Source organism: Solanum dulcamara, chromosome 1, assembly GCF_947179165.1.
Source record: "Solanum dulcamara chromosome 1, daSolDulc1.2, whole genome shotgun sequence".
NCBI lineage: Eukaryota > Viridiplantae > Streptophyta > Magnoliopsida > Solanales > Solanaceae > Solanum > Solanum dulcamara.
The window spans coordinates 43673499-43687688 of NC_077237.1; the positions used below are offsets into that span (position 1 = coordinate 43673499).

Consider the following 14190-nt stretch of genomic DNA (forward strand, 5'->3'; position numbering starts at 1 on the left):
CATGCGTCTCCAGACGCTGCTCGAAAGTCTTGTTGGCAATGCATGATCTTTTGGAGCTGATTTTTTTTTTTGGTGAGGTCACCCACGAATTCCAAGCTCACCCCTCCATTATTTCTTTCAGATTCTGATCACAGTAACCCTTATTCGGCGCAACAGTTCATCTTTCCGGTAGATCTGCGCTTTTTCCGGAAGCATTTCTCACTGTTTCAGATCTGTTTCTCTATTGTGGACCTTGGCTGAAGAAGTTACAACCATCAGCTTTATTTTCATTTCCACTTTTGACTTTTCCGGCAACTGTCCTTTCCAATTTCAGATTCCAGGCCACTTTTCAAGTCAGATTTCGCTATGTCTCATGGCTTTGATACTTTTGATTCAAAAAACACGGGAATTGGAAATTCAAGCCCTATGATCACTTTAGAACCATTAATGGAAAATCAAATTTATTTACTTTGGACTTCCTCTGTTGAGTTATGGTGCCAAGGGTCAAGGTGGTCAAGATATAACTTAACAAAAAAGGCTAGTGAGATAGTTGGAAAGACCAAAGCACAGTCGGAGAAGGTTGACACTCAGTTATGTAGTATCCTATGGAAATCTATTGATTTTAAGTTGATGCCCTTGTTTCGTCCATTCCAGACATATTATTCAGTTTGAGAAAAGATGTGCGCTTTATACACTAATGACATATCTCGTTTTTATAATGTGATATCTTGAATGAAAAACTTAAAGAAACAAGAATTGGATATGTCTACTTACTTGGATAGGTATAGGTAGTCATGGAGGAATTTGAGAGGTTGATATCAGTCACTATGAACGTTCAAAAACAACAGCAGAAAAGACAGACGTTGCTCCTAGTTCTTACACTCGCTGGACTTCCTACTGGCCTTGATTCAGTGCGTGATCAAATTTTGGCTAGTTCCTAGAATTAATGAACTATGCTCTCATTTACTTTGCCTTGCCGCACCTCCCACTTACACACTGGTCTTATCACCAACCGTTACTCATCTGTTCTTGCAACTCAAACAACAGAATATCGAACATCTCAGTCTATAGAGAATCAATAAGGAGGTCACTTTGGAAGAGCTCGACCTAAGTGTAGTTATTATCATGGACTTGGACACAATCTTGACACATGCTATTCTCTACATGGTCGACCACCCAAGAATGCTCATGTTGCTCAGACTGACACTTCAGGTGATCAGGGGTTTTCTTTATTCGAAGGAGAAAATAATGAGTTTCTTCAGCATCAAGTCAGAAAGCAGACATCTTCACTAGTCACCTCGATACTTTTGTTGCTCGTAATTCCTTTGCTTGTGTTTGACAGTCTAGTCCCCTTGTACCATGGGTCGTGGACTTAAGACACTTCTGATAATATTTTTGGTAACAAATCACTTTTGTCAAATATTGTTTATTCATAGTCTCTTCCTCCAGTTACTTTAGCCAATATGATCCAAACAAAAACAAAAGGAGTTGGAAAAGCTAATCCCTTATTTTATGTCATGCTAAACTTTGTTCTTTATGTCCCTAGATGTCTTTTCAACCTTGCATCTGCCAGTCGTTCAATGTGTGCCCCAAATTGTGCTATAACATTTCTTGATGATTCTTTTGTTATGCAGGTTTTCCGTTCGGGACAGATGATTGGCGCAGAGGATGAATTACAAGGTCTCTACTATCTAACCTCTCCTAATTCCTCCACAACATGCCCCGTTACAGATCCTCCAAACCTAATTCTCAGGCGTTTGGGACATCCAAGTTTATTCAAGCTACAGAAGTTGGTACCTAGTTTGTCCACTCTATCCACATTACATTGTGAATCATGTCAGCTTGAGAAACACCCCCCTACCTTTCCACATAGTGCCTTAGAGTGTTGCAGAGTTTGTTTTTTCAGTTTGATATATGACGTCCTAGAGGAGTCAACATCAGGATTTTGTTATTTTGTTAGTTTTATTGATGATTATTCAAGACGTACTTTGAGTTATTAGTGAAAGATCATTTTGAGTTATTTCTATATGCGAGAGTTTTTGTGTTGAAATACAAAATCAATTTGGTGTTTTTATTCGTACTTTTCGTAGTGATAATGCCATAGAATACTAATCCTCCCAATTTCAGCAATTTATGACTCACTAAGAAAATTCATCAGACGTCTTGTCCATACACCCCTCAATAGAAAGGGCAGCAGAAAGGAAAAATAGGCATCTCATTGAGACTGTTTGCACTCTTCTAATTGAATCCCATGTTCCGCTGCTTTTTGGGGCGATGTAGTCCTCACATTTTTCTATTTAATTGATCGAATGCCCTCATCTTTCATTCAGAATCAAATTCCTTATTTTGTATTGTTTCCTGAGTCATCTCTATACTCTCTTCCTTGTGTCTTTGGGAGCATATGTTTGATCAAAACTTAGCCTCGAGAAAGATATATTAGCCCCTTGTTCTCTCAAATGTGTCCTTGATTATTCTCAAGTTCAAAAGGGGTAATCGTTTCTCCTCACCTGATCTTTGTCGGTACCATATGTTGGTCGACATCACATTATTTGAGTCTCGACCTTAATTTCATCTTTGATCATCCTAATATGTATGAGGTTAACCTATACAAACTTTTAAGGAGTCTATGATTACTTCTACATCTTCATCCACAATGTCCTCAATTTCCATCCCTAAGTCTCCGGGTGAAGCATTATCACATCTAGGATTGAGGCAGATTATGATCGACGAGATATCTGCTTTACATGCGAGTGGTACTTAGGAGCTTGTTTCTCTTCATTCAAGTAAATCTATATTTAGGAGCTTGTTTTTCTTCATTCAAGTAAATCTACTGTTGGTTGTGGTTGGGTTTATACAGTCAAAGTTGGCTTGAACGATCAAGTTGATCAGCTTAAGGCTCGCCTTGATGCCAAAGGCTATACTCGGATATTTAGGCTGGGTTGAAGTGATACTTTCTCTCCTGTGGCTAAAATAGCATATGCCCGTCTTTTCTTATCTATGGTTGTTGTTCACCATTAGCCTCTTCATTAGTTGGACATTAAGAATGTTTTCTGCACAGTGACCTTGAGGAAAAGTCTATACGAAGCAACCACCTGATTTTGTTGTTCACGGGGAGTCTAGTTGCCTTGTATGTCAATTGTGTTGGTCGCTCTATGGTCTGAAACAATCTTTTTGAGCCTAGATTGGGAAGCTCAACATTGTAATTCAGGAGATTGGCTCGACTCGTAGGGAAGTAGATGACTTTGTATTCTATTGACATTCTGCTTCAAATCTATAAATTTATTTGGTGGTTTTTGTTGACGATATCGATATCAGCAGCAATGATCACGATGGTATCATTAATTTAAAGCAACATCTCTTTCAACATTTCCAAATTAAAGACCTTGGCAGACTGAAGTATTTTCTAAGTACTGAGGTTGATCAGTTCGGATAATGTATTGTTATTTCGCAATGTAAGTATGCCTTAGACATTCTTAAGGAGACAGGAATGGTGGGATATAGACCCATTGACAATCCTATGAATCTGAATGCTAAATTCCTGTCGGGACAAGGGGGAGCCACTCAGTGATCTTAGAAGATATTGGTGGTTGGTTGGTAAGTTGAATTAGCTCAAAGTGACTAGACCTTGCATTTCTTTTCTTGTGAGTGTTGTAAGTCAGTTTATGAATTCTCCGTGTGACTAGAAGCAGTTGTTGGCATCTTGCTTAGACTAAAATGAGCTCCAAGTAAAGGACTACTCTTCGAGGATCAAGTTCATGAGCAAATTATTGGATATACAGTCGCTGATTGGGTAGAATCACCTTGTGATAGATGTTCTACATCCGGATATTGTGTTTTAACAAGAGGTAATTTGGTTTCTTGGCAGAGTAAGCACAAAATGTGGTTGATCGACCTAGTGTATAAGCAGAATATCGAGCAATGATTGTAGTAACTTGTGAGCTAGTTTGGATTAAATAGTTGGTCAGACTTCGGAGAACTAAAATTTGGAGAAATCAGACATGTGGAACTTGTGTGTGATAATCAAGAGGCCCTTCGCATCAACTCAGGTATTTCATGAGGACAACACACATTGAGATTGACTATCACTTTGTCAAAGGAAAAGATACTCAGGAGATATTGTTACAAAAATTGTGAAGTCGAGGTGATCAGCTTGCAAATATTTTCAACAAATCCCTCACTGGTCCTCGTATTAGTTACATCTGTAACAAGCTCGGTACATATGACTTGTACGCACCAGCTTGAGGGAGAGTATTATAATAGGAATATGAATAGGATTTATAAATAGCATTCTATGTGGAAAAGGAATGTAATGTAGTGTTTATAAATAAGGCTCAGTGTAATAATGTAGATACACAATTTCAATAATATTTTTCTCGTTTAGTTCTTATAGTTTCATTAAACATGCATTCCATAGATGATGAAAATTACAAGCAGAAGGATAGAAAAGAGAATAAGTAGCTCCTGAATAGTGATCATCCTATATGCCTTCCAAGAGCTAACAAAGTTAAAAAAACTTATCAAAATTATTTACTTTATGATGTTCACTCCAGCAAAAAATGTTTGTGAGACATCTATACTTCATAGTATGAATGGGAGAAGAGTTTCATTGAAGCATCTTCTATTCCTTTCTAGCCATAGACACTCTTAGAATCTTGTGAATATTTTAGCATATATATATAAATATAGTAGTAGGTAGCTTAATTTACTTTTGTAATTAAGTATTGATTTCCTTTCCTTTTTAGGACATGTAAACTTTGCTATTTAAACCCCAATAGCTTGAGGGAACAGTCAAGCCGAGTTCTCTCTTATTTTCTCTTTTGTTTCACAGACACCAATGCAAGCTGGAGCAGTCTATGAAAGCTTTTTGATTGTGTTCCTTACATTCGACTGTCCCCAACTTCTGTAGCTTCTCTGATGCTATAAGGCATAACCCACTGAATGCAAAAAAGACAGAAGAACATATTCCATACATCTGCTGCAACTGAACAAAGCGGAAATAAAAGGCAGGAGTCCTCAGAATTTTGCAGGCACAGGCAACATGTGCTGCAGAGGGAGATGCCCCTTCTAATTAAATAAAAAAAATGCTGTTTTTAATGTGCATGTGTTTGTCGCAAGCTTTACAGAGAACACCTCTCTTCCACTGCAGTTCCATATAGTCTTTTCTTGCTTGCTTAGTTTGGATTATTTCACCTGATTGATTTAAGTTCTTTTTTTGGGTCAAATTGGTATCATTAATCACAACAAGTGTCCAGCTATCATATGAAAAGATAAAATTTTGGAGCTGTTACTTCCAAAAGAAAATGAACAGTATGTATAATTACTATTCTATATAATCAGAAACTATTTTCATAATACAAGCCAACCAGGCTCTGTGAAGTGGGACCATCCATGTAGCATGAAAAAGCAACACAAGTACTACTGCACATAAATTTATAATTCTTACCTGGCTAAACTTGATATCAGAAACTTCACCCTTCAATTCAACTTTCCCCAACGCATCTTCCAAGTCCTGGTTAATTTTTCAAAAAGTTGGTGATGTTAGAAATCTATAGAACTGATATCCATTTGAGCTTAAAGCAGTTGGCTTTAAAATTTGCAGAGGGTACTTTTATGCACCTTCATATAATTGAAAAGTAAAAATTGATGTGATACTATATGTAGATAATACCATGGTGACAAGGCGTAAATTAGTCCCTGGCTTAACAACGTCCATTTCAGTTAGATCGAGCACAAGAGACTCCCAATCACCATTTACAATATGCACAATGGATGCAAGCATAGCATACTGATGCTTCCTTTTCACCCGACAAAGCAAGCCAAAATCAAGAAACCTACAACAAGAGCAATAAGTACAAGATTCTAACTCCTTTTTGTCAAAGAGAAAATTGATCATCTTAGCAGGAACTGTAAAGATACCCTATTTGTGCTGATGATGTGTATCTTAAATTTCCAGGGTGTGGATCAGCATGTACTAACCCAGTGTCAAGGAGTTGAATTAATGATGCCTGTACTCCTTTGTTAACCTAGAGTAGTAGTTGATGGAGAAGAATCTATCAGCATAAAAAGATAAGATAGATACATCTCACACCATGCCTTGCAGAAGAAGATAGTTCCTAATCTTTCAAGAAAACAACTCAAGCCTGCTTTCCATTTTCTTTCCATATTGGTAGAGGAAAATCAAGCTAATATTGGGTACATAGCGCAACCAACTTTTAATCACATTGTTTTCTGAGAATTTCTTTCAATCAGATTGTTCTTTGCCATAATACATCAAGCAAAGAGATATCATTTTGTTTTTTCTCTTTTTTTTCCTTTTATAAGAACTGACTCCCTTCTCTTTATTAATTTTGATTTCCACAACTATTCAAATATTGTAAAAATTTATCAATTTATATAATCCAAGGAAATGGGAAGATCAACAAGCATGTCACACATCGTATTGGAGTAGGGTGGGTAAAATGGAGGCTCGCATCCGGTGTACTATGTGATAAGAAGGTACCATTGAGACTCGAAGGTAATTTCGATAGAGTGGTTGTTAGACCAATTATGTTGTCTGGGGCAAAGTGTTGGCAAGTTAAAAATTCACATATACAAGAGATGAGTGTAGTGGAGATGAGGATGCTTAGGTGAATGTGTGGACACACTTGGAGAAATAGGATTATGAACGAAGATATACAAGGTAAGGTAGGAATGGCTTCAGTGGTTGACAAGATTTAGGAAGTAAGACTGAGATGGTTTGGACATGTAAATAGGAATACAAATGCCCAAATGAGTTGTGAGAGGTTGGCAGTGATAGGTCTAAGGAGAGGTAGAGGCAACCCGAGGAAGAATTAAGGTGAGGTGATTAGATATGACATAATTTATCTTCAGCTCACCGAGAACATGGCCCTAGAAAGGAAAGTATGAAGGTCAAGGATTAGGATAGAAGGTTAGAAGGTAGCCGGGCGATTTTCTCTTCTTATGGATAAGTATGGTTCTAGCGTAGAGCACCTTGTCAGTATCATTATTATTCTTCATATTGTATTACTACTGTTGTTTCTTTTACTTTGGTTACCCTTCTGATTTTTATTGTCAATACTTTTCTTTTCTACAGTATTTGCACCACAAATTTTACTTTTTCATTTGTCATGCTAGTTTTTTTTAGCCGAGGATCTATATGAAACGGCGTCTCTACCCCACAAAGTAGGGGTAAGGTCTACGTACACCTGCATCCAAGGGTGTGGCCTAATGATCACTGAAGTAGATGAGAACCATGAGATCTCTGGTTCTAAATCCAGCAGAGACAAAAACACTAAGTGATTTCTTTCATCATGTCCTAGCTTGGGTGAATAGAGTTACTTGGTACATGTTGCTGGTGGAAGGTGGCAAGTATCCCATGGAATTAGTTGAGGTGTGCGCAAGCTGGCCCGGACATCACGATTATCATTAAAAAAAGGTATACATACACCTCACCCTCCCTAGACCCTACCATGTGTGGTCATACTGGGTATGTTGTTGCTTTGCTGTATATAAGACGTTGCTTGAATGCACCTAAGTAAATGCTTAGTAGCTTCACAATTAAGATTAAAATAATATATTTTTCATAGTGAAGTAAAGAATGATAAAAAACAAAACTAAATGCACCAGATCAAGCAGACGTTGTTTAGCTTCACTTTGGCACCCCTCTCCATGTGTTGATTGATGAACAACAGAATCCTCTGTGGACATCATCATCAAATCAGTTGGACTCTCACCAACGAGCCATTCCATAGTCAAAACTCTCTTTCCACTTAGACCTTGATAAACATTTGGAACACGGATGAAAGAATATGTAGAATGAACTTCCTGCAGTAGATGTTTGACAAGGTGAAAGAGAAAATAAGTAGAGCATACTCTAAGTAACTCATTGAAAAAGAAACTAACGAAAACAACCTCTCTAACTCTCACAAGGTAGGGGTAAGGTCTAAGTACACCCCACCCTCTCCAGACCCCATTTGTGGGATCACACTGGGTATGTTGTTATTGTTATCATTGAAAAAGAGAAAAACAAATGTAGAAAAGGGTCTCATATCTAGAGCATATTTTCAGCTACTCGTTGAAAAAGAAAAGAAAAAACAAATATAGAAAAGAGCTCAGATATGATGCCGAAGAAAAGCATTAAAACCCGATGAAGACAATTTCATGTGAATCAACCAAGTTAGGTTGGACCAGTGCTTGTTGTATAATCACTTCAAATAAAGTACAACTTCTATGTGCACTCAAAATCAACTTAACAATAACAAGGAATGCAAGGTCACGGTTATTATCTAAGTTCGTGATCCAGTCAAAGCATCAAAATGAATAACTGCTTCTATTTATATGAGAAGGGGCAGATCAATGCCAGACATAGGCTTGTGTTTGTTACAACAATAATCACCACATTTGAAAGAAGCAAAATTGAGGTATCATCCTAAATTTGAAGACATTGCATCAACCAACAGTGAAGAAGATAATGTAAAGCTAATAAATCTTGCAGGCACCAACAAGGACTACAATCATGGTTTGAAGTTAACTTCTAAAACTATCAAAAGCATCTGCAAATGTTAATAGGACCTTCATTTATACTTCTACAGATGCTTTTGTTTTTTATCTAACTGACTGCTCCCTTTCTTCATTTAATTCCAATTTTCTTTGTTGTCTTCACTCATTATGGAGGGAGGAGGAGGTTGTACAAAAACCAACCAAATACCTGAAACTTCATGGCATTTTCAGCTTCACAAGTATAATCTAACTCCCCAACCAACCCTTTTCCAAGCTCGTCTGCATAGAGACGAAGATCATTTTTCCTTTTTGCTATCTTCTGCACGAGTCCCAGCTGAAGCAATCAATTGCAAGGTTAGTCTTGAATCTACGATTACATGAAAAAAGAATCAGAACAGGGAAGTCGGACACGGACCGCAACACGAAGAATATATACATCCCGAACTACGACATGGCGCAAATCTGGCCGCTGAACTTTCACAGCCACGCTTGAACCATCGAGAGTACTCCCTCTATACACCTACAGCATGTAAAGACAATACCATGAATAGACAATTTTGTGATATTAAGTACTATCAATGACATTTTTCATATCCAAAATGTTATGTAAAAGGGTGCATACTGAAATATCCTCCAATGAAAAATATTAAAACCATCTCTAAAACAGAGACAAAAGCCACCTGACCAAATGAAGCTGCAGCAACAGGCTCTTCAGAGATGTAGCTAAAATATGTTGTAATAGGAGAACCCAAATCTTCCTCGATGATCTTCATGGCCACGTCCCTGGGGAACGGTGGAATTCGATCATGGAGCTCAGACAGCGCCTGCAATCACCACTCGAAGCAAAGATGAAAATAGAACATGATCTTCCACCTTTACATGTTTCATGGTAACAGCAAAGAACATGGACACAGAACTCTAAGTGGAAGGTGTGACACCGTAGATTCTTGCCACATAACCAATATGGCTTTCTATGGGAAGACTAATCAAGAAAAAGCAAACTATAACAAAAGAACGCCATTGATCTACATTTGTGAGCTGAAAGCAGGAAGCACACTGCTCCTGGGGTGGTGGAGTTGTGACCCAAGTCACAGGCTTTTCATACTTTCAACAGATTCTAGTTCAATAGAAATAATATGTACAGAGCAGGAATTTTTTAATTTTTTTTTTGAATAATGTGGAATAAGCTCCTGTATTATCATGATAAACAACAAGAAGAAATATACCTGCTCACAAATGTTTAAACAATCTACTAGAATGGACCATTAGGATCAAAGAAGTATGTTCATTACTAATCAGTGGCGTAGCCAGGAATTTCACTAAGGGTGTTCAAGCATTGAATAAGCAAAAAAAAAAACTGACGAATGGGTGCACATAAAATTTTGAAATCAAACTACTCAATATAAGTAATTGAATTTTTTTATGAATGGATGCACCAATTTTTTTAAAAACTGAGTAATATGTAGTTTTAATGAGCTTATATTTAATTTAATATGAATTAAACAAACTACACAAAATAAGAAGAGGAAGTGAGGAGAATTCAGATTAAAATGAAACCACTTTTCTTCATATTTTCACCGCCTCTGACGATGCAACAGTAAAAACGAGACATGAAAAACAAAGAGTTTTTAGGATTGCTTATTAACTTACAATTAAACAATTACTCTTCTCAATTGGCTACTGCAACTTTTTTTTTTAAGAGATTTTCATGTTTTGGGTCTCTAATTAAGGATTATTTTAATAAGTAATAGCACTTTTGAATTATTTAAAAAATAATAGATTTATAGCACGAAATTGCTTACATGTGATAAAAATAGATCTAGAAAATAAATATTTGTTCTCGTATTAAGAGATCTATTTTAATCTTTATCAATTTATTTCTTTTTCTCTCTCATGATTCTAATATAATAATTCTTAATAAGCAATAAAAGAGGAGGAACAAGATGTTGGATTAGTTGTTCCTCTGAAAATGTAAATGGATTAGTTGTTGCTCTGAAAAAGTTTTAAAAAAAGCCTACTCCGCTTGCAGCTACACGGATTCAAACCCCCACAGAGGAGCGCATTGACGTTTCCTGAACGCCCAAAACCACTGGACTACACCTTCCGAACGAATGGTGTTCGCCTGACCACCCTCGATATACTGTAGCTCCCCCCCTGTTTCTAATCCAGGCATTTATGTTGAGAACTAGCTAGCGATATTGTAGGTCCTTAGTTCAGGTTTCTACTTTAGTCCTCTTAAAGATAATGGCCAACCAAGCATTGATGCATTAAAAGAAAATGACCTCAGACAACAGAAATATTATCACTTCAATGCTAAATTGACCATATCTCAGCTTGTAAGTTAATTAGAATATAACCGATAGCCTAGTCATCTTCTTAATCAAAAAAAGAAAAATTCCACGTAACATGCAATCATCTTTACACGTTTAATCGCTAACATCTTCTTAATGTTAACTTGAACAGCACCTCTTCAGCTGTATCAGATTAACAATTTTGGCAAAATTAGAGATGTGCATATGAGATTTGAACTTTGAAGTAACTTGGTTCATGCATGAGATGAAGGTTTTTAACTGAACTAGTATCTGTTCCATTTAATTGCTCTTACTGACCATCTGTAGCAACTCTTTCTTAAAACTACGAAGATCAAATGGTGTATGCCTGCAAACACTGTTGATTTCCTTAAGAGCTAGAACAGTAAGGAGGCATAGTCGGACAGAAGAAATGGTGGAGATTGGTTCCTGCTTGTATATAGTGGGCAATTTGGAGGGAAAGAAATTCTAGAGTCTATGAAGACAGTAGCAGTCACTTGCAGATTATTAAGATGAAGTGTCTACTTCTGTTTCACTTTTGGTGTAAATAATGTTTAATAGAGAAGGAGGATTGACGGGATACGAGATCGGAGGCTTCTTTCCGAGCTTCAAGATCCACAATATGCTTATGTGGATACTAAAAGAGTGGAGAACAAGGTTCAAGATAACTGGAAAACCAAAAGAAGAAAGAAGACCCATGTCTTTGGTCTTAAACTGGGAGGCCCTAAGTTAAAGGGTATTTTAACATTTTTGCTTAGATAATGAACCCTAATTTAAATAGGATACTATGTCTTTATTTTGAAGAGGAGATTATTTTGGATTATGAGTTTAAGTTACTCTCTTTGAGAGCTGGGGATTTGGGAATTAAAGTTTGTGTTGATCTCAGGGATTATTATATATTGTGATGAAATTGGTGAAATGTCAATTAGGGAATGGACTAATTTGATAGCTCAAATATGTTTTCATTTGTTAATGCTTCCAAGTGTGCTTCACATGTTTCATTATGCTTCATTTCTTAAAATTTTTGGTTGCTTTGATCAATTCAATAAGAAGTTTGCTCCTAATAGTCAACTATATGTTGCTTATAATATGAAGATTTTCTTCTTTGAATTTTATGATACTTGGCTATATCACAAAAGTGTACAATTTGAATGGAAATTTGTAGAACTCCCTTGCCTTTGCTATGTATTGTTTGGTCAAATTCGTGATATTATACTTATTTCTGTCATTGTTTTGCAAGGACCAAATCCGAGGACGGATTTTTTTAAAAAGGGAGGGAATGATGGGATATGAGATGGCCATCATGAAATTAGAGGCTTCTTCTAAGCTTCAAGATCCACAATATGCTAATAAGGAGTGGAGAACAAAGTTCACGACAAATGGAAGCCCAAAAGAAGAAAGAAGACTCATGTCTTAAATTGGGAGGCCCTAAGTTAAAGGGTATTTAAGTAGTTTTGCTTAGATAATGAACCCTAGTATAAATAGGCTACTGTGTCTTTCTTTAGAAGGGGAGATTATTTTGGATTATGAGTTTAAGTTATTCCCTTTGAGAGCTGGGGATTTGTCTTATATAGTCTATTCATTGTTTCTTTGAGTTAATCGATTGCATTTCAATTCTAGATTAACCCTTTTGTTCTATCTATCCTAGATTTAAGATTATTGGTTGCATTTACATATGTTTAGGTAATTAATTACTTAGGTGTGTGTTTACCCCAACAATTGTCTCAATCTTCCTAACCTTTTCTTGCTTTCCATAATTGTTCTTGGGTTCATGTGGGGTTGAAAAACTCATCTTCAATTTTTTTGAATTCCCAAGCCCCTTTCACATCAGATGGGGCAATTGTAATTGGTTAGGTTTTTTGCTGGGTTTTGGATCTGTCCTCGTATATATGGATTTACCACTGTCCTAGTGCTCTTAATACCAATGTTACCATTCTCAAAGAAAAAAAAACTGCATAAACTATTATCCTACAGATTCTGTTCTAAGAAATTTTAACGAAGTAAAATCAAAATATACAACTTCAGTTCATCTACATACCTGCCTGCTATTAGGAACCAACTTTCAGATATTTATACTTTGTTTTGATAAGTGATCTTCAGTCAGTATATTATCAAACTATCCTTCCTCATATATAGTTTCTTTTTCTTATATGCTAAATCCACCCTATTAGTCAGGAGATGGACAGTGGCCATTTCACACTTTTGCTCCTTTGGTGTCAAACCCCCAGCCTTATAGTTTGAGGTGAAAGGTCCTTATCACTAGGCTATTCTCTTCTCCACATGTATGATTTCTTTTGAGCCCTAAACTTTCTTCATAGCTTATCATTGTACCTTTTTTAGTTTTTAATACTTATAAATATTGGATCATCTGTGACGTCAATTCAGTTGGATGATACAGATGGAGATTAAATATAACAACACTACCAAGAGTGAAAGAGAGTCCAACCAACAACTCCTACACACTACACGTAGAAAATAATGCATAGGAAATATGAAGCTTGATAGAAAAGATATGGTGAAAAAAGTAGTATAGATGGCATGTGCGTCAACCAACCTTTGTAATTTCAGAACCAATTATATCGGGCCTTGTTGAGAGAGACTGACCAACTGTACAATAAGAAAATAATATTAAACTGGTATCTATTGATTAGGAATGAAATATATTTAAATCTACAAGTAATTGAATGACTTCAAACAAGAAAGAAAGAATACAACAATAGTTCATTGAGAGCCCTGAACAGTACCAAACCTAAAATTAAGGTAGACCTTAATACTTACTCTTGATAAAAGTAGGACCAAGGTTTAGCATCGTTTCCTTTAAAACCTTCCCAAGAATGTAGTTTGACGTTTCCTTCTCGACATCTTGATTTGAAGTGGGGAGAAGTCCAGATATTCTAATTTGGATTGCAGCAGAAGTGAAGGCAACAAATACCTTACAGAACATAAAGCCCCATAAGATTGCAATTCTATGGATTAACCTTGTTAGCAGCTCTTTATGTAGAGGAATCAGATAAGTTAATAAGAAATGTTTCGCAGAGTGATGAGCCATAAGAAAAGAATACAAGTGGAGGATATGCCCGAAACTTGACATAAGCCATGAGTCCACGTTATTACCTCTCCGTCATTTTTACCATGATATTAGTAGCAAACTATTATATACAGTCAATAAAGAAGCCATAAACCATACACCAGACAAGTGTTCCTGGTTTGACCTGCTTCAACATATAACAGTTTTTGTTGTCAACTACAATTGAGGCACACAGTACGTGTGTTACATATCTTCCACTATATACTGTTTATTTAGTTATTGCCAAATGCAAATTGCTAGTCCCTTTGGGGACGTGATAAAAAAATATAAATTACTAAACTTCAAGTTAAAAATGGCTAGTAAAAATTAAGACAA

At 36.4% G+C, this 14190-nt stretch overlaps 1 protein-coding gene across 2 annotated transcripts in view; it reads right to left on the bottom strand.

Annotated features, from left to right (window-relative positions):
* Positions 1-14190, bottom strand: part of LOC129873187 (uncharacterized) — a 41271-nt gene that overhangs the window by 17124 nt on the left and 9957 nt on the right. For both annotated transcript variants that reach the window (XM_055948582.1, XM_055949282.1), the window contains exons 3-11: positions 13566-13719; positions 13342-13394; positions 9159-9302; positions 8894-8998; positions 8687-8812; positions 7603-7803; positions 5896-6002; positions 5648-5810; positions 5423-5488 (exon numbers count right to left, since the gene is read on the bottom strand). In XM_055948582.1, the coding sequence (XP_055804557.1) occupies positions 5423-5488; positions 5648-5810; positions 5896-6002; positions 7603-7803; positions 8687-8812; positions 8894-8998; positions 9159-9302; positions 13342-13394; positions 13566-13719 (1119 nt within the window). The remainder of the gene's footprint in view (positions 1-5422; positions 5489-5647; positions 5811-5895; positions 6003-7602; positions 7804-8686; positions 8813-8893; positions 8999-9158; positions 9303-13341; positions 13395-13565; positions 13720-14190) is intronic.